Here is a 19,920-nt window from a genome sequence, read left to right as displayed (position 1 = left end):
TAGGTACTTTTACTGGGGTCAAAATTACCCAAATACATTGTTATTTTTAAAAAGCACTAATTGAAACAGAAACAGAAAACAATGATATGAAGTCATATCAACAAATTGATTAAAGTCATGAAATATTGGAATGATATGACGAAGCATACCCCGGGTCTGCGAGGCTCCCAGTATTGGATGAGGCTAATGGGTTACCATTGATAGGTTACCCATTCTCCTTATATTACATTATATTATAGGCTATACTATCACATATGATATAGCCTAGGGTAGCATAACTCCTCAAGACTGCCTAATCACAAAAACGAAAGTGTGTTTGGTTAAGCCTACAGATAAAGCACTTGTAAACAAACAGCCTCATCTGGCTAAAAATCATGTTCTTGAAAGGTAATGAGCCTGCCAACTCAGGCCTATGTCAATTTGAAGAAGCCTAAGCTAATACTCTGTTGTTGACTCACTTTTCTGGACTGTTACAAAACTCTATGTCAATCCTGATTAGCGAGTTACACAAACAAGAAGCGATAAGCATTCTGTCAATTGTGAGCGTCTTGTCGGATGGCCTATACAGTAGTACTTGCCTTTAGTTCACGCCTTTATGTCGCATAGTTGTGGTCGCGTCCTTTAATCCCACGGTTTGATGTTATAAAGTACGCTGTTCCTTTGGAATATTATATTCTGCCTTAATGTACCACCACGAGAAATAATGAATAAACGATAAAATAAAAAGTAATATGATATGGGCTAGTCAGAAGTGATAAAGTTAGAACCGATGAACCAGTCGGTTTAATTCCTTGAGGAAGTGAAACTAAATTCGAGTGGATGGGCGTAAAATCTGGTCCGGGATCGCGCAATATACTGTAGGCTCGTATCACCCTTCCTCATTGAAGGGTCGTGGAAAACTGCGCGTGCACGTTTATGTCATCACACATCAGAAGGGCATGGATGAAAATGTGAAATAGCCTAGTGCCTACAAATGTAACCTAGCCTACGTGACATGTGATATGAGTGTAGAAGAACCTTAGGAGCACACAGCAATGTCAGAAAGTAATTTTTATCATTCGTGCCATTTATTTGTTTTGGACACTGAAAGGTTCAGAATATGAGTAGGTGATATATTTTATAAACAACCTGTATTTTTTCCAGGACATCCAAATAACCATTAGTAGACATAATATGGTTCATCTAATTGCACTTCCTTTAGCCTTTTCATCGTCTGGTGATTTCGACAGGGCTTGTCAATGCGGGGATATTAAGCCCAGGATGTCATCCAGAATGGTCGGCCCTTTGTAGTCGTTGGTCTCCACTGCTTCCAGCTTCTTGATGTATTCCAGAGGTAGGCCGTTCTGTTTTGCACCAAGACAAATCACCTGGAAGGCAACGTTCTAAAAGTGTAAGGCTGGACCCATGATCAACTGGCAGTTATCTCACTTTGCACACATAGCACACATATTAGCTACCTCAACTCTCATGCCTCTGATGGCCATCTTCCAAAACAAATAAACTTGTGCTTTCTGGGTATGACCTTGTGACGTAAGTCAACCAGTGACAATCAATTACCACATCCAAGATTGTTTATTACATCAGAAATAAACAATTGTCCACTTGTTCAGAGACTGGTGTCTACCCACTTATTATTTGTAAGCAATGCTCACGTGGATGCTCAGTCAGTAGTCTAGAGTATATAACTTGTCTAACAGGTTGTAGCCTATCACTGGTGACCTAAAATAGCACCTCAGAGATCCGAACCCGTTGGGAATGAGGGTCGTTTAGATCTCTGAAATGTTCCTAACTCTGAAAGTGATGTCCAAATAGACCAAATTTACAAAATAGAATATTTATTTAGTTTTCACTCAGAATAAATCAATAAATACACTCTATAACAACTGGAAAGGCATTGAAATTGCATTAAAATAACCCAGCTATACTTTTGTGTTACAGAAAAAAGTTACATTTGACGGCTACTTCCAGGTTTTGACACCCATTCTGTTGACCGGATTTTTCGGATCGTAGATGTCCGGATCTCAGGTTCTACTGTATAAGTGTATCATTCCCCTGACTGCATAACCTCTCTGTGGTTGTTTTTCATCAGTCAAATGGAATCTTGTGGTCACTGGACACCTCCAACAGCTCTGTCCATGCAGCTGGGCAGAACAGCTGTGTGTGTGTGTGTGTGTGTGTGTGTGTGTGTGTGTGTGTGTGTGTGTGTGTTTGTGTGTGTGTGTGTGTGTGTGTGTGTGTGTGTGTGTGTGTGTGTGTGTGTGTGTGTGTGCATGGGGGTGGGGGGCTTCAAACTTAAAATTTCCCGTAGGGCTTGTTTATTTGTTTGATTGGATCCCCATTTTTTGCCACCAGGGTAGTAACTATTCTTCCTGGGGTCCACACATAAAAATACAAATTATACATTAACAAATTGTGTGTCCCTCAGGCTCCTGCGTGTGATAAATTACAAACATACCTGTTTGTATTGTGGGGAAGGAAGGAAAGCTGTGAAGTTGTTCATCTGATATGAGCGACAGACCGTTTCTCCCTCCTCTGTGTCCAAGCTCACCTCGATAGGACTGTACATGCCGTCTTCAACTCCCTCCTGCCTGAGAGATGAAGGAAAAAACAGCCATTATTCCACCTTTTGTGATAATGCTAGACTACCTTGTTAGAATTCATTCCATCTTTATTTAACCTCGAGAGTCAATTGAGAGCAAGCTCTCATTTACAATGACGTCGAGAGTACAGTATATCACATAAAAGTGCAGAGCGCAGGGCAACAATAACACAATAACAGAGAAAACAAAACAAAAACAAAACATTAAGAAACAAGCATTCAATAATTCTAAGCAATTTGCAAGTACAAGCAATACAATTACTAAAAGTGATTTTAAAAACAGTTGCAGATTGTGTTATGGTTATATTATATAGTTAGAATAAACCTAGCCACTAAAACTGGACATGCAAGTGCTTTAAATACACTCTGAAGATGGTGACCACTGAAGATATGTTTGCGTGTGTGTGTGTGTGTGCTCTGTCTTGCCCCTAATTCACATGTTTCTGTGTGTCACGTGTAGCCAATAAAGACAGAAATTATTAAATTAAATGATTAATCCAATCACCAATGTGACTGCTGTGAAATTATGTGATATAGACATCAGTGATGGACACTTATTTATTCTGGGACCTTGGCCCCCATTTGAATATGGCGCCGAGGTCTGTGTAGCCTACTTTATGTTTTGGATAGTGTTGTCATGTATTTAAATGTGTAATATGTATGAATGTGATTTATATATGGGTCAGTGACATATAAGATGTCTCGTCATTCAGTACAACGCAGAGTGCTCCCTCGAAAAATGTACATTTTTTGGCAATTTTTTTGAGTTTATATATCCATGCACAGACTGGCAGAAATATAACCATCAAGAAAAAATTGCATTATTTTATTTAGAATACCACATTTTGGGGGGGGGAAATGCAGTATTGCACTGAATAACATAGACTATATATATATATATATAAGAGAGAGAGGGAGAGAGAGAGAGAGAGAGAGAGAGAGAGAGAGCATGTTTGTGATGTATTGTGCAGGGCACCATTGGAAATGAGACCTTGCACTCAATGGGTCTCATTGCACTCAAAGGTAAAATAAATAAATAAATAAAAACATTAAAAATGCGTGCTAGTGGTAGCCAGTTGTAGCAGTTCAGGTGTTTTCACTGTTCAATACCTCACCTGATTGGCTGGCCCTGAGTTAGCCTAAGGCTCTTTGGGTCTTTGGACAGGACATTATCTAACCTCGGTGGAGGGGTGCACGAAATGCATTCAGGGGTGCTCAAAGAGCACAGACCTCCGCCGCTGAATGCATTTCATGGCTCTGCGCACGCCAAAACTGAAGGGGGTCTAAGTTGGCCCATGCTACACCCCTCCACCGAGTTTCATGAAAAGCAGTCTGGTAGTTTTTGCGTAAATTATTCCAAAAAATTAATGGAGGTGAATGGCCGTCCGGGTCGTGTTTGGGCGGCTTGTGGACCCGCCCCGTGATTCGCTGGGGCAGAAGTAAAAATGACTGGAGGTGAATGGGTGGTTGTATTTGGCCGGCTCTGTGGCACCTCCCTCGGGTAACAACCAGCAGGGGGCAATGCGGTGCACTCCAGGGTCTACCCCCTGTGTCTCTAGCACCCCCACACAGGGAGCTGGCTTTGTTCTAAGTTTTGTTTTCATTCGTGGATCCGGCCCGTGATTCAGATCTGCTCCAAAATTTAATGGGTTATAAGGTGGCCCATAATACAGCTCTCCACCACGTTTCATAAAAATTGGTGATTCGGATCCACTCCAAAATTTAGGGGGCTGTAAGTTGGCCAATACTACACCCCTCCACCAAGTTTCATGAAAATCAGTCTGGCAGTTTTTGTGTAATCCTGGTTCAAAAGATGAATGGAGGTGAATGGCCACCGGGTTTGGGCAGCCATGAACCTGACCTGTACTTATGATCTGCTCCAAAATGTGTAAGTTGCACAATGCTACACCCTTTCACCTAGTTTCATGAAAATCGGTTCAGTCGTTTTTGCCTAATCCTCCTAAAGGATAAACGCATTCACGCCACCGAAAACATGCCCTGCGCTGTTGCTGGGGTGGAGGTAATAAAATCCTGTGAGAAAGACTGGCTTCCAGGCGTGAGATGTGAGATAGTGAGATGCCCTCTGCACTGACGTCAGCAGACTTCACCAGCATGTTCAAGTGCAAATAGGATCACTGAAATGGTACATCCAGTAATGATTCCCTTCTCAAGCGTGGGCCACTCTGAAGCTGTAGACTCTCAGAGTGAAGCTGTTGCAGTAGTCCAGAATGAGTTCCCTGAACTAGCCTGGGATATGGTGCCAGTTCAGAGCCTCTCCGACCAGCTTGTGGGGTATGGACCCCAGACCCATAGGCATTAGCGAGGTCCAGTAGCAAGAGAATATGCACTTCTGCTTTATAGAAAAAAAGAAAAAGTAAAATAATGTGCTTGTGCGCTAACCTGGATGAACTGAGGCTCATAAGTGCATCAACAACAGACATAGCCTCTGCAAGAGAGAGGATGCATTTGAACAACATGTACAAAGAGCAATGTACAGTATCATACAAAGTTATGGTGCCAGTCACATCCCTAAACACCTGTTATGGAATCCTATCCGCAAGGGATGGATCGTTAGAGCTGGGGCCATTGAACCAGTTCTATTTAAGAAACCCCCAGCACCTACAGAGGTGAGAGACATTATTCATTTGTATTGCAAAGATGCACACTGTGGAGAGAGAGTATAAAGTGCCAGTGCCTCTCTCTTGGCCTTCCTGTATGGAGTTCTTCACCTGCTGTGCAGAATCTCAAAATGTGTCCCCAAGCATGTCTGAAGAACCTGATACTTGACATTACTTCATCCAGTCATCGCTTACAGACGCACATCAGTGTGTGTGCACACACACACGCACACACATATTATTTCTCTGTCCTGTTTTTGTATGCTCTTGGTTCTTTGGTTTGTTTTCTAGTTTTCAATGTCTATGAAATGACGTAAATCACTTTGAGATTTGGCGCAATAGAAAATACATGTATCATAATAATAAGAGGAGGATAATAATTGTATTATTTTGTCATGTCAAGACAAGCTCAATGGTACTCCTATCTGAATTTAGGTAGGAGATACTGATTTAAATGTTTTGTTGTAATATACACGTTTCAATAAAACGTATCATTCTATTTACGCCTTATCTCAATGTTTTAGAGGCTTGTGATTTTAGTTAAACTTTTATTGGGTTAGTCACATTCTGACTGTTTGGTGTCACTCTCCCCTTTCATACCCCTAGACGCCTTTCATTTTGGGGGGACGTAACATACACCACACTCCAGCCGTAACATTTAATGATGGACTTCAGCCACCTGGTCTTTCCCTCCTCAAATATGATGACCATCAGAGTGAGCATTCTCAACGTATAGACTATTATGTCACCTACCCACCATTCAGAATGACCTAATTTGGCTGTTTCAGAGAAGGGGTATGTCTAAAGAAATCTCATTTGCAATAAAACTATACTAGATATTTCCATACAACCACTGGCCATTGCTCAATAGCACCCTATGGAATTCAGCAACCATATATTTCACATGAATTTATTTTTCTGATAAATGAGAGAAAAGTAAAGGAGTCCTCTTTTCCTATCACCTTAAAAGTACAATTTCCCGCCTAAACCAAAGGTATGTTTACAGTACTATATTGCAGTATTTGTAAAGGTAAATTACATTCTGACTCTTTGGTGACATAGGGCAGACACGCGGTACAGTACATACCTCAGCAAATCTGATGAAGATAAGACTGACCATTCTCAAGTTATGGGCTGTTTTTGTCACCAATCCCCTATTCAGACTGGCCTAATTTTATCTCTTTTTCAGAGATTGGGGTAGGTCTAAAGGATAGCCCAAAAACTACTAAATAAAAGTCCACAACAATCCATTTCATTAATGGGAGACATATGGGATATGAAAAAAACACTGTTGTACACTCGAGTAGGGGTATCTCGAAGGCTAAAGCCTTTATTGGGGACTTGTCGCTAGACTATAAGTACTTGCCCAAACTAAAGAGGACTGTCATAGCCTACTTATCCAAACTGGCGAGGTTGTCCATGTCCATTCTCCAGACGACTCCCCACACAACCTCTCCTTTGCTCTCCTCGATGGTGGCGACACCTCCATGCCAGGCGTTGGAGCCGTTGAAGTCTTTCCTAAAATATCCAAATCTAACAACATGATCCTGTCAAAGAGAACATGCGGTGCATTTTATTGACATGTAGGATATCTGGCAAACATAGGTCTATCAATACAATCAAAGAATAATTTCTATGATCAATGGATTTATACATTTAAAAATGAATGTATATATGGCAGAGGGAGTTTCTCAATGTAGACAATGCATTTTGGTGGTGTGATTGAATTAAATGCATGGTTGATGGTATGGTTTCATGGTTTTAGTTTGTAGCACAAATTATCTTACCTTTAATTGCCCAGTGCTGACGAACGTCGCTGATGGATTATTCAACTGCAATCTCTCTTTAAAAAGATTACTGCCATATGCGAAATAAAGAAAGTGGTCCGTATCATTTCCTATATCAGCACCGACTGATACAGTTATTGACGCAATTGGTTGCTTGAACAGAGCAAGACAGAGCGTGTACAATAAGTAATACATGCTTGATACTCTTCTATCTGTTGAAATGTCCTTTACTGTTAGCCTACTTCAAGAATTGTGCTCCGTCAGTCGGATGTGATTGGCTTATATCGTGCAGGAGGGCGGATGCTGCTTGAGGAAGAACAGGCTGTTACGTGGTGACTGGAGCGATCCTCACTACAGCAGGATATGTCCAGAGTGACAGTCAGGTAAGCAAGCTATACTTTGTTTGTTGTTGCTCTATGTTTAAAATATTCAAATGTTCTGTCAAGTTTGACTATGTGAAATGTAAGTGATCAACCACATGACTGGTGTGTAGTATGTAGGCATGTTCTAAACTCTTTGGTGTAGGCCTACATACTGAGGCGGGGGTATCTAGCTTCACATCAATGTTTGCTAGCTAGCACTAGTAAAACTAGAAAATACATTTCCTGGAGAAAATGTGAGGTGGGCTAGTTGCTGAAGCTGGTTGTAACAACTACTGCCAATAATATTATAACTACTAACTATTGTAAATACTGTAACTACTATAAACACTATTGCTATTACTATTATAACTACAAATATAACGTAGCACTACCAATACTACTAAATACATTTCAATATAAATATAAAAAACGACTGCTTGTAATACACTCAAAAATAGATTAAACATCTCATGACTCATCGTATTAATAAACTCAATAGCTCAAAAAGGTATAAATATTAGTTTACAGTCAATGTCATTCTGAATATGTATTTCAATATAAGGAAGGTAGGATGGTAGGACGGAAGTTAGTAGCCTAAGGAAGGAAGGTAGGAATACAAATGCTACCACAGTAGTTGTTGGAGGTGTTGGTATGGAAGTTGAGGTGAATGCTACTACTGTTGTTATAAAAAGGATGCCTGTTGAGAGGATTACCCTACATTAACAGATCATCACTGCAGTGGTGTAAGGGTTAATAATAGTAGAGAACAAAACACCAGAGACCGAGACAGAGCCATTGAGAGAGAAGAAAGGGACTCAGAAAGAGGGGGAGAGCAGAACAGTGATGAAGAGAGGGACAATGATGGACAGACCGACAGGAGCAGTGGCACTCAGATCCATACTACAAGTCCAGCTGGACCTCATGGTACAGTATATTAGTTCACTGTTAAAGGCCCTACGAGGAGTTTCGGGAAGCGGAAGGGTTTTCTGCCCAAAAAGACCACATTTCCCATGAGCCTCCCCGCGCGTCGTAAACCTTAGCTACCGGGTGTTTTGAAGATGGAACGATGGCCACCGGCGGCGTAGGCTACTGCAGTAAATCGTTTCGTCATTCCAAGGAAGTTCTGGATGACCCGACCACAAAATAATAATCTAAAAATAAACTACATAGAAGAAACGACATTTGTCGAAAATGGACACATAAACAAGTGTGGGTAATGTAGTTTACATTAAAATGAGACTGTTTCGTAACCAAAAATAAACTCCTCGGGGTACCTTTAATATATTTCTATATAACAACATGGCTTTCATGTTCTCGGATATTGGCTAGTGTAGCCTGTGGTGTTGGTTCTTACTGTAGCCTACATGTTCAGAATTGTGCATGGTTTAGGCTGATGTTGAAGTTAATGCAAGGTGCTTCACACTAGGCTGTGAGTGGGCGAATGGGATTTGAGTAGGACAGTTGAATTGTTTAGTAAGTACTGATACAGTAGTAAATGAATTGCCCTAATTGCTTCTTTTCTCTCATTTTAGAAGTTTCGAAATATAAACCTGATGGACCGATGCAGCCACATCTGAACGCCTTTCCACAAACCTTATGGGGAGGGGCAAGAAGATCTTTCCACAGTGAGTGGTATAAAGAGTATCCCTGGCTGGAATATTCTCAATCCAAGGATGCAGCATACTGCTTTGTATGCAGACATTTTGCCTCTTCAAATGCCCCTAAGAGTATTTACGCATGTGAAAATTGATATTCCAATTGGAAAAAGGCCACTTATATATAGTAGTGGGTTTAATGTACATGCTAAGTCAAAGACACATGTGAATGCAATGATTTCATGGGATGAATACAAAAGAATGGCTGAAAACAACACATCTGTCCTGGGAATGATGGGAACTGAAAATCATTTCTATTAAAAACTGTAAAACTGTAATTGTTGTAAGTTTTTATTGCATGCAAGGACTGGGTTAAGTGCTCGATAAGGTGATTTTACATTCTTATTATGTGATTCATATCGTAAAAGTCACCAGAGAATGCAGAAATTGAAATCTCTGAAGTTTAAATGTGTTTGGGGAGGAGATAACCTCTGCCTGCCTGCTGGAACCTCATGCCACCCTTTTGCCACCCCAGGTAAAACTTTCTAGAACCGCCACTGCCTGGCTCCAGCCCCTGACGCTGAATTTTCACAATTCAGTCAGAGTGTCAGGCTAGGCTACCTAGGCCTTGGATGCTCCAGTGTCTCACGCTCTCCCAGCCAGAGTGCTATCTCTTTATAGGAGAACACGGGACTAATCCATAACGGTTGCAAAATCCGCAAATATAAGATAATAGATAAATAACATAAGATATGCTTCTGTGAATGTTGGTACACCTGAATTCACTAAGCAGAGAAAAAGGGTTTCAAAGATTCAGAGCTGTTCACACTTATTCTCACAGCCAGCTAATGGGTGGGAACAGTAGCTGGGTAATCCCGCCCCCAACCACTCCCCCACTGGACTAGCTGTCATTATCTGTCAGTGGCTGTCATTGGTGGTTTGATGGGCTTTTCAATGACAATGTTGGCTAGTAAGCTTACTAACAAGTAATACATTACATTGATTAAAGGCAGTATTCATAATTCTTTTCTAGATGGTTATATATGCACAATGCCCATGTATTATTCTATGAATAGTTCCAAAATGACAAACCATGATTCTACCAACAGGCCTCCAGCCTCCAGCAACCCAATTTTTTACAGGCCATTCTGCCCGAACCTGTAGAGCCCCCGTAGTGGGGAAGATGAATGTCAATAAACATTATCAAATTGGACATTTCTATCGTCCGGACTACGATAGGCCTCATTGGGGTTTGGGGCTGGAGTTTGAAAGCAAGCTGGAGGGTTGGCTATTATAACAGGTAAGCCTACTATGAATATGAATACAAGATGAAGTTTCAAGTTTTTTTATTGTGACATAGGTTACATAGGTTACATGATGCAAACCTAAGTTGTAAAGGTACAAACAATAGCAACAATATGCATAACGAACAGATACATTGGAATTCTTGTCTTCGCTTGTCCTCACAGTATCATATCAGTACTGATCAGTTCCTCATTCCAGTCCTAGGTACGCAGTTAGACATTTAAAGGCAATTTCCTGGAAAACTAGCATTCTATCAGTATCACACTCATCTACTTATCCCATCTGATAATGGATGGCTGTGACTGTGTCCACGATACAGGCAGTGCAATTACATAACATGTAAAGTATACTGTACAGGAGTATAAAGTAGTGCAGAGTCAGTTGTCTATTGTATAGACAAGGTGCTCAACTGCTCAAGTGTTGGTTCAAGTGTTTGAGTGTACAGTAGTGCAGTCAGTTGTCTATTGTATAGGCAAGGTGTCAAGTGTTCACTTGTTGGTCCAGGGGGTGGCATGTGTGCCATTGTGATAATGAGAGTGAGGGCCTATGTACAGTACAACCAGAGTACTATACACAGACAGTCTTCTTCTTCTTCTTCTGAGCTGTTGTTTGGCAGGGGGCTTCTTCCGAGCTACTCTTTGGCAAGGGGCAAGTGATGTCTTGAGCCTCGTCATAACAGAATTCTCGGATCTTCTCAGACAGATACTGCTGTCTGGCCATGTCCAGTCCGGGTGGGACTTGCTCCTGAAGACCATCTTTGGGAGGCTGGACATCAGCGTTGCACAGCAGCTGAAACCTGACTTGTGTTGCATCACAGTGTTCTCTGGCCTCAACCACACCAGGCATCCCAGCATCAAAGCAGCAATGGAACAGAAGGGAGATAGTGCATTAAAATATTGCCCACAGATAAAATACAACCATACCATGTCCATAAAATGGAATAGCTAATACATGATAATGATAATTACCTGAAGTGCTGGTAACTCTTAATGTTTGGGAGCTTTTTTAAGTAGCTACTCAGATGCTGGTGCCAGTTGGTGCTGGTGCCGTCCTCTTCACAGGAGCGCTGTCTTGCTGTCCCAGCAGTGTCAGTCAAAGAGTCCACTCTGGTCTTCCTGAAGCGCTGCTTGATCAAGCCAAAGCACCAGTCGAGGGCAAACTTGGTGTGGCCTGCAATCAGGAAGTGGAGGTCCAGCTTCAGGTGAAGCTTGTGCATGGTCCGCCGTACCACAGCACAGATCCGTCTTGGGTTTGGTTCTTGTTATGTGAGGGAGCAGTGTCTTCCACAGCCTCCTGAAGCTCTCCAGGCTAACAACACGGTGCCCTGCAAAAAAGGTATTGAAAGATATTATCAGTATCAGTAGTTTTCCGGTGCAAAAATATTAACACCTCTATTATCTATTACTTTTACATACCAAGCTTCCCCACTGCATCTTTGTAGATATGCCACACTGAGGCTTTGGTGACATTTGATGGCAGCAACTTTGCCTTCAAATCTTTGTGACCAGGGTACCGTCCAGGCATGACAATGGAGTGGTCCTCTGCGTAGTTTTTAATGAATGGCAACTCTTTGATGGTCCTCATAGCTGAGGGACTTGCTGTTTGCCTGTGGACGTTTGGCATATCTCTGGCGTGGAACTGCACCATGCTCTCTGTAGTTTTGCTGTAGAGTCTGGAGATTATGTTTGCTGATACTGAAACAAAAATCAAAGGCCTCATTCAGAGTGTGGTCCATTGTTGGCAGTGTTGCATATACATGTAGGATTAGCCTAAAGATTAGAAGTAAGATTATACGATTCTGGTAAACGGCATTTCCCATCAACAGGCAACATTCACATAATATTCACAGGCGATGGGAGTTTTAATGCAATGTGGTGAATTCATTACTGTAGGCCTATTGTAGCTATAGTATCCTACATTCATCATCATTATGATCCAGATGATTTGAATTATAAACTGTTTAAGATTCACGTGTACAGTTACAGTGAAATGTTGCTGCAGGCTCCAATATTATACTCAATACAGATCAACTTCGATACTCAATATACAAATTACACATTTACAAGTTACAAATTACACTATAAGTACCATTTCTATACAATATAAAGATGGGGTAAGATACGATAGATACCAGTCTGGATGGATTGTGTACATGCTACATATGGATATAAATAAATAACTCACCACCATCTCCTTTGTCTTACTGACGTTCAGATGGAGGTTGTTTTCCTGACACCACTGGCTCAGGAGCCTCACCTCCTCCAGGTAGAACCCTCTCATCATTGTTGGTGATCAGGCCTATCACTGCTGTGTCGTTGGCAAACTTGATGATGGTGTTGGAGTCATGACTGTATAGTCGTGTGTGTGTATAAGGAGCACAGCAGTGGGGACAGAACAAGGCCCCTATACAATTTTCAATGTTCAATAAATCTTAAAACAGCCCAATAGGTCTGAACAAATAGGTCTTACCACTTTGAAAATCTAATTTCTTCCACCCATATATGTGCTTCAACCTAATTGAGATATGAATGTATAAACTGAGGCTCAATGGCTAATAATTGGCATCGAGCTATAGGGAAAGTGCTTTAAAAAATCAAAAATGAATGATGAAGTAATTATTCTCTTGGACACAGTGTAACAGTGAGGTTAATCACTTTATTTATTTTATTGGATCCTATAAAATGTGCTGTTCCTCCTGCCTCCTTTTGCATAGCAATCCTTTATGTTCATTGTCTCTGTCATCTTGTATGCATCAAAACTAAACACCAATGTAGATTTTATTCTCCACCAACCATATTGGTACATAATATATATATTTTCTTAATTTACATTCAGTTCTAAGTATGCAAGGCTGGGTCATGATTAGTGTCATGGTTATATGCCAACTACAAACAGAGGGACTTCTAAATGTACGTAAAGGACCATGGAGGGTCTCTGAACAGTTGTCTTTTACAGGGCTGAGGTGTCTATGGCGACTGTTGCTCTAGGTGTCTCTGAGCAGTGCTTGGCTGTCTCTTCGCTGCTTCCTTAGGGCTCTCTCCAGTTGAGTCATCACCAGCAGAGGGCCCTCGTACTTATTTGTCTCGATGGTCTTCAGCTTCTCCTGGTAGTCCCTCGGCAACCCATTCTGCTCTGCCCCCATTACCATGACCTACAGTAGGACCAATGAGACAAACAGTATATACTTCATGTTTAAATGTATATGCCTGGGGCATAGAAACATACTTTATCTACCAGACAGTCGCGCTGTTTACCTCAGATAAACAATGAAGGCTGAGAGCTGAAAAGTTGGTTAAATAAATACCTACAACTATTCACTGAAAAGGGATGTGCGGACAGAGTGTTCTTCTTAATTCTATTTTTCTTAATTTCAATACCTCCTTTCCACCAACGTGAATGTAGTTCTGGCTCTGGGTGGTACTGTAAACTGCAAACCTTGTGTAAGAAGTTTGCTTTTCCACAGGCTTGAGAGCCACTTCATTATGTCACTGTGTAGACCCTTTCAATTTGAATCAACCCAACCTCTTGGTCTAAGTAAGCTGCATGGTAAACTGTGTTACTGTATTATTGTTTTGAATATGAACATTCCATGGAATGGTCAATATACCTCTGCTTTTTCATACTGACTATGCTGACTAGCTGAGTTAGACAACTACAGTACCAAGCTGTGTGGCATAACATGACTGTTTCTATATTTTTCTAGCATCATCACTGCTGAAGATACATGTTCCAGAATAGCATCAATGATCACACTGTCTATTATCAGAATAAACCAAATCAAGTCCTGGTCTGTGGTGCCTTTAGCCATGAATGATACAGTTCTGCCCAACACTAGTCACGAATGATGGTCCCAGTTTATAGCTTCAGATGAACAAATTTATTTTTATTTTTTTTACCAACTATTCTAGTAAACTAGTTACTTTATGTATGTAGCTAGCTAGATATTGAAATCTATACATGTTCCATGAAACAATCTGATATTATACGTCACCACTGTTCAGTGAACTGGAATAGGATACATCCTGACTGATTTGACGTGTGTGTTCATTACATAAACTATCCAAATGAATGTTTCTGTGTTCTTGTAGCCGGCAGCCCGAATATGAGGCTTTTTCCAGATGCACCTCAGGGAGGCAAGTGGACATGAAGAGAATAGCCTAAAAAGCCCATAACCGAGTTGCTACTCGTGCCCCCATTGTTCTCGCAACACAAAACAATCTGGGCACGAGAGCAGCCACCAGAAAAAGCACCATAACACTGCTCTGTCTGCCAGCACAGTGGGCCGCAGAAGCTCATTCAGGAGGGCCAGGTCACCCATGCGGCCATCCAAAAGTGACTGGTGACATTTAATTTTTTTTTTTTTTTTTTCAATTTTATTTGGAAGGGACCATGTGCAATTAAAACATAGATGTAAAAACATTGGATGCATCGCACCAGAGTTAGCCTTAGGCTAATTTGCATCTGCAGTCAGTGTGACATGCACATTGCTTTCTATTGCAGGTTTTCAACGCTATTTAGTCTGTTTCACCCCTGTTAATAGATTCAGCTGTATCTCTGTCATTGAGGTATGTACTGTAGAACATCAGTTATAGATACCCTGATTGACTGTAATGTTTGCCAGCGCAAACTTGTTCACTCAAAACCAAAGAAGAAGCCGTAGAGAGAGTAAGATGGAGTATGAGAGAGGTAGAAGAAGGTGAGGGGAGAAGATGGCACGTTACCTTGAGGTACTGTGGAGATGGCGGAGCGTACACACAGCGGTTCATGATGTACGTACGACAGTGGAGCTCCTGACCTTGTGCATGAACAGGCATCTCAACTGGGCTGTAGGCCCCTAATTTCACGCTCTCCTGACTACACACACACACACAAACAGATCAAATGTAAGGGATTAGATGCTGTATGGAGTCACCCATAAACACTTTCAGATAAAACCAACTGTAGAGGAACTTCGGCAATCAACTCTTTCCATCGTTTGGTCATTCCTTCTAAGTCTATGACTACTCAGAATGACCAAGTATCAGTAATGACCAGATTACAGAGGCCAAGCTCTTACCTGTCTAGAGACTCCAGGTCAGACATGTGCAGCCTCCACACCACCCCCCACACCTCTTCCCCTGAGCAGGTCTCGATGGTCGCCACACCCCCATGCCAACGGTCACTGGCCAGGCCCTTGAAGTTCCCAAAAACCAGCTTGTGGTCCTGAAAGGAGTAGTGAGGGAGAAAGAGATGACAGGTGGAAGTCCTCAAGCATTCACACATGTGTTTGTATGTGTCAGAAAGGGAGAGAGAGAGAGAGAGAGAGAGACAGAAAGACAAAGAGAGAGCAAGAGATACAGGATCAACTAATTCCCTGACAAGTATTTAGTCCGATTGGCAAGAAACAAAAACACTGTGTTCCTTCTGACGCCAGGTGGTACCTTGAGCCTGGCTGCTCCGCGCATCACAGCAGAGGGGTTGGTCAGCTGGATTCTCTCCTTCAGCAGGTTGCTGCCATAGGCGAAGTACAGGAAGGTCAAGTTATTCTCCATGCTTTCAGAGGCTCCAGCTAAGGGGAGGATGGAGGAGATGAGCAGGATGAGGAAAGGTGAAAGGAGTCAAGGGTAGGGGAGGAGGAAGAGGAGGAGGGGGAGAACAGAGGCAGGACCACGGTCAGCAGGGCTTGGAGGCGGGGAGCAGAGAGGTAAGGTGAGATCATGGATGGCGGTGTGGCAAATACTTTAAAAACCACAGTGACCCTCCCTTTTATACAGGCTCTCATTCACATGGCATTCTCATGCTAATCTAGTCGCATGTCCTCTGCCTGGGTTGAGTTGAGCCTCCACCAGCACGCTATACCACTGGCTGGGCCTGGGAGACATCTAGTGGCTCAAAAACAAACACGTTGCCCGTGAAGGACAGATGAAACCCATGAAAGGTTTATCGTGGGTTTAAAAACGGCCACGTATTTCGTGTTTCACGCTTATTATTACGCTATCACTGCCTCAGTTGTGCAGGTGAAATTTACCATGAAGTTAAATTGCATAGCCTACATCGACGTGAGACTGTGAAGCTGTGCGAACAGCTGTGGATGTGTCATGTATGTAGGCTACAGCTTACCCTTTCACTTGGTGTCATGACAGCACTTATTCATACCAGACTGCAGAGCAGATGAGTACTAATCCATTCCAGTACTATATATGGTATATTTGCAGCAGTGAGAGTCATGTACAGTATCTCCGGGTTGTAGCCTAATAACCAGGCGTCCTAGTTCGGAGGCGCTTAGATAGCCACGCCCACTCGTGCCTTTCCTGATTAAAACAGAGACTGAGCCCCGCCCCCAATCCACGTGCTCTCGAGTGGAAAAAACCCCGAAAGGACCACCTTCAACCCCCGACTGAATCTGATGATAATTTGGTATGTAGCCTAAATGTAATCTATAATATTTATATTTTCTGTTTATTTTGTATAAGGTTGATATAGGAGAGTACTGTGTTAAACGTACATGCTTGTTCCGTGTTTAAAGGGAATTCTTAAAAGCTTTTTTCATTGAAGCAGCATCATTAGCCTAATTGCCTCTTTATCACTACGTTTAAATACGATTTAATTAATTAAACATGTTGGAAGTTGAAAATAATGTCGGTGTTGATAGGATTGCTACTTTATATCAGATATAAAGATCACGCGGGGTGTGAGGGGAATGTGCGATACACGTGAGGACAAGTGATTAGGTAAACAAACCAAAAAACGTCATCTTTTGTCCTCGTTAGTCTACAGTGTGGCGGGCGGGGGTGATTTAAAACTTCGCTCATTTGGACTCACTAGGGCAGGGGTTACCTCTATATGGGGTCACCCCAGCCTCAATCTCACTAAACCTTGATAAATGTTAAACTGTAGACGCTCCGAAGGCTTGTTATGTCTATATGTGACACCCACGCTATCACTAGATCATTACTGCACACACTGTTCCAAATGCCAATTCGAGCACTTAAGATTGCAATTCCATTGTGATTCGTATGGCCATATACCCATCTATTGATCTGACTCTATACATCTGGATGTTACATTTATCCTATTCATTCATCCATTATAGTTAAAGAACCGACTTTTCTCACATTGGGTCCATATGGGCGATGCAGCTGTTCAGACTGAACTGGCGATTGGGTTAGTTTAGATGACAATTATAAATCTTATAAATCTGGAATAGGCTACCGTTGAATGTTGTTTTCCTGTCTTACATTACATAACCTTTTTGTTGTATCATTTGTATCTGTTACTGTGTGTTTTATCATTCATCTCATCATCCTTTCTCTCCCTCTCTTGTTATGTTCCACAGTTAAAGGGATGTATTCTGGATCCCTACAACATGCTATATATGAAAAGGTGTGTTTTGCATAATATTTAATAGGCATTCATAATTGCATGATCATAACCTGTTAACAACCAAATCAACAGTTTCCCCTGGGGGTCAATAAAGTATCTATCTATCTCCAGTAGCTATAATTATCTATCCAGGGCCATGGATGGTGCTGGCATGTTTTAGCTCTGTCAGGCCCTCACTCCAGCTGAGTGTCTGTCAAGAGGCTTAAACAGTCCCCTATGTTGTCCAGTCTCTCACAGTCCAACAAATGTGCATACTTTGACTTAAATGTAAGGAAGTAAGGAAGTGACTTAAATGTAGGCTACTTTAAAGCCTACTCAAAGGGAGACAAGCATTTCCTCTTAGCCTGATGTATTGAAGAACTCTTTTCTGCCTTTTCAGTCGTAAGCAAGTCATTTCTCAGGTGCATGTTAACCGATCTGTAGTCAAGGTGCTACAAAGATCTTACGCAGTCCAGGATCACCCAGCACCACCTGGTGTGTTCCTCCATTTACCCAGTAAACCACCAGGGTCCACCCAATGGACCAATCCTGCCCCCCTGTTCCTGATCCACCATATTTTGGGAGCTCCCATTTTCCATTGTCTATTACATTACAGTGTTAATTTTGACAGCAAATTATGATTGTTTTAGTCATAGTCTTTTGACTAAAATGCCATTTAGTTTTAGTCATATTTTAGTCATCTGACTTGTTTTAGTTTTAGTCTAGTTTTAGTTGACTAAATACCATTACGATTTTAGTCGACAAAATCTACCATAGATTTAGACAACTCAAATTTAACAGGCTTAGTTCAATCAATCAATCAAGTTGGATTTATATAGCGCCCTTCATGAAACCCAGAGCGCTTTACAGAGTCCAGTATTCATTCAGACAGTCATACCGGTGGTGGTAAGATACATCTGTAGCCACAGCTGCCCTGGGGCAGACTGACAGAAGCGTGGCTGCTTCTGTCAGACAGTTTCATAATGAAGCATTCCTCTCCCCCAGGCTGATGCTAACTGTGTTTGTGCCTGATATAGCAAGCTATAACATTATCATGTCAGCACAAGTCAGCTAGCTAACATCAGGCACAGGCTAGCTAACGTCACGCCAGAGGAGAGGGGCTATGGCGGCGCCAGGTAGCTAACTGTTCGTGTCTTATCCATCTAGCTACAATATAACATTAGACAGCAGCAGTAGTTGCTTAGCTAGCTTACCCAGACTAGCTAACGCTAGATACCCCCGCCAGCCGCCACAAGCATAGTCCCACTTGTTGGTAGCTAACCTGTGCCTAACATTAGCTAGCCACTAACGTTAGCGTTGCAATGATCAGACACTTCAGTTCTCCCCCGCCACAAACCTACGTGAAACACTGGTTTCTTTTAGCTTGTATTGTATTTGAAGTATTTCAGAAACACACCAGCTTGGGTTTAGCTAATACAGTAACGTTAGCCGGGGGTGGGGGGGTGCTTACCTTCTCGTGAATTTCGGGATGACTGTTCTCCAAATGTCGCTTTAAGTTTGTTGTATTTTTGCCAGTCATTTTCACCCCACACGGTTTACAAATGGTTTTGTATTCCTTTGCATCAAATATGAAGTTTATCCAGATGTCTGCTCTCCTCTTTCTCCCGGTGTGTGCGAACGTTGACAAAGACATTTCTGAACTGTGGTAATTTACTGATCAGTTCAGGCGCAGCAGTCGTATGCTGTTAGTTGACTTCCCGCCGGCCGGCAACGGTACTATTCAAATGTGGGCCTACACACAGGCTACCTGTAGGTTGCATCCAACTTCTATTAATACATCCATGATCCAACTACGCACATCCCGAACCTCGACATTCTGATTTGAACTTTTCCCATACGTCCCTCCATAACCATTTTAGTCTAGTTTTTATTTGTTGATGAAAATGTGAATAGATATAGTCATAGTTTTTGTCATCATACATTCATTTTTATTTAGTTATCGTCTCGTGACGATAACCTAAAAAATGTCGTTGACGAATAGTTTTCGTCATAGTTCTCGTCAACGAAATTAACACTGTTACATTACATTACATTACAGTCATTTAGCAGACGCTTTTATCCAAAGTGACTAACAATAATGGCCGGGTTTCCCGAACGAGTTAAGAAGCACTTAACTCCAAAGTACTTTTTGCATGCAAAGGGTTGCTTAAGAAGGGTTCCTTAAGAAGGTTCTTTATCGGGAAACCCGGCCAATTGCATTTAACATAGGAAAAGCCAATGTACTACTACTTGCCAGAACTCATAAGTGCATCTTCTTTCTAAAACAAGTGACTAAGAGCATAATCTACTGCT

At 41.8% G+C, this 19,920-nt stretch overlaps 1 protein-coding gene across 1 annotated transcript; it reads right to left on the bottom strand.

Annotated features, from left to right (window-relative positions):
• Nucleotides 1-1,192: 1,192 nt before the first annotated feature.
• ggctb (gamma-glutamylcyclotransferase b) lies at nt 1,193-15,797 on the bottom strand (the record flags this gene model as incomplete). Its single annotated transcript, XM_084442426.1, has 9 exons — nt 1,193-1,367; nt 2,456-2,588; nt 6,613-6,764; nt 7,005-7,216; nt 10,902-11,031; nt 13,271-13,417; nt 14,988-15,120; nt 15,323-15,468; nt 15,687-15,797. The coding sequence occupies 9 exons, from the start codon at nt 15,795-15,797 to the stop codon at nt 1,236-1,238; spliced, it is 1,296 nt and encodes a 431-aa protein (XP_084298552.1). The 3' UTR covers nt 1,193-1,235.
• Between the last annotated feature and the right edge of the window lie 4,123 nt (nt 15,798-19,920).

Source organism: Borostomias antarcticus (genome assembly GCF_949987555.1).
Source record: "Borostomias antarcticus genome assembly, chromosome: 8".
NCBI lineage: Eukaryota > Metazoa > Chordata > Actinopteri > Stomiiformes > Stomiidae > Borostomias > Borostomias antarcticus.
The sequence above is the reverse complement of the archived record's forward strand: the minus strand, read 5'-3'. Positions and strand labels throughout refer to the sequence as shown.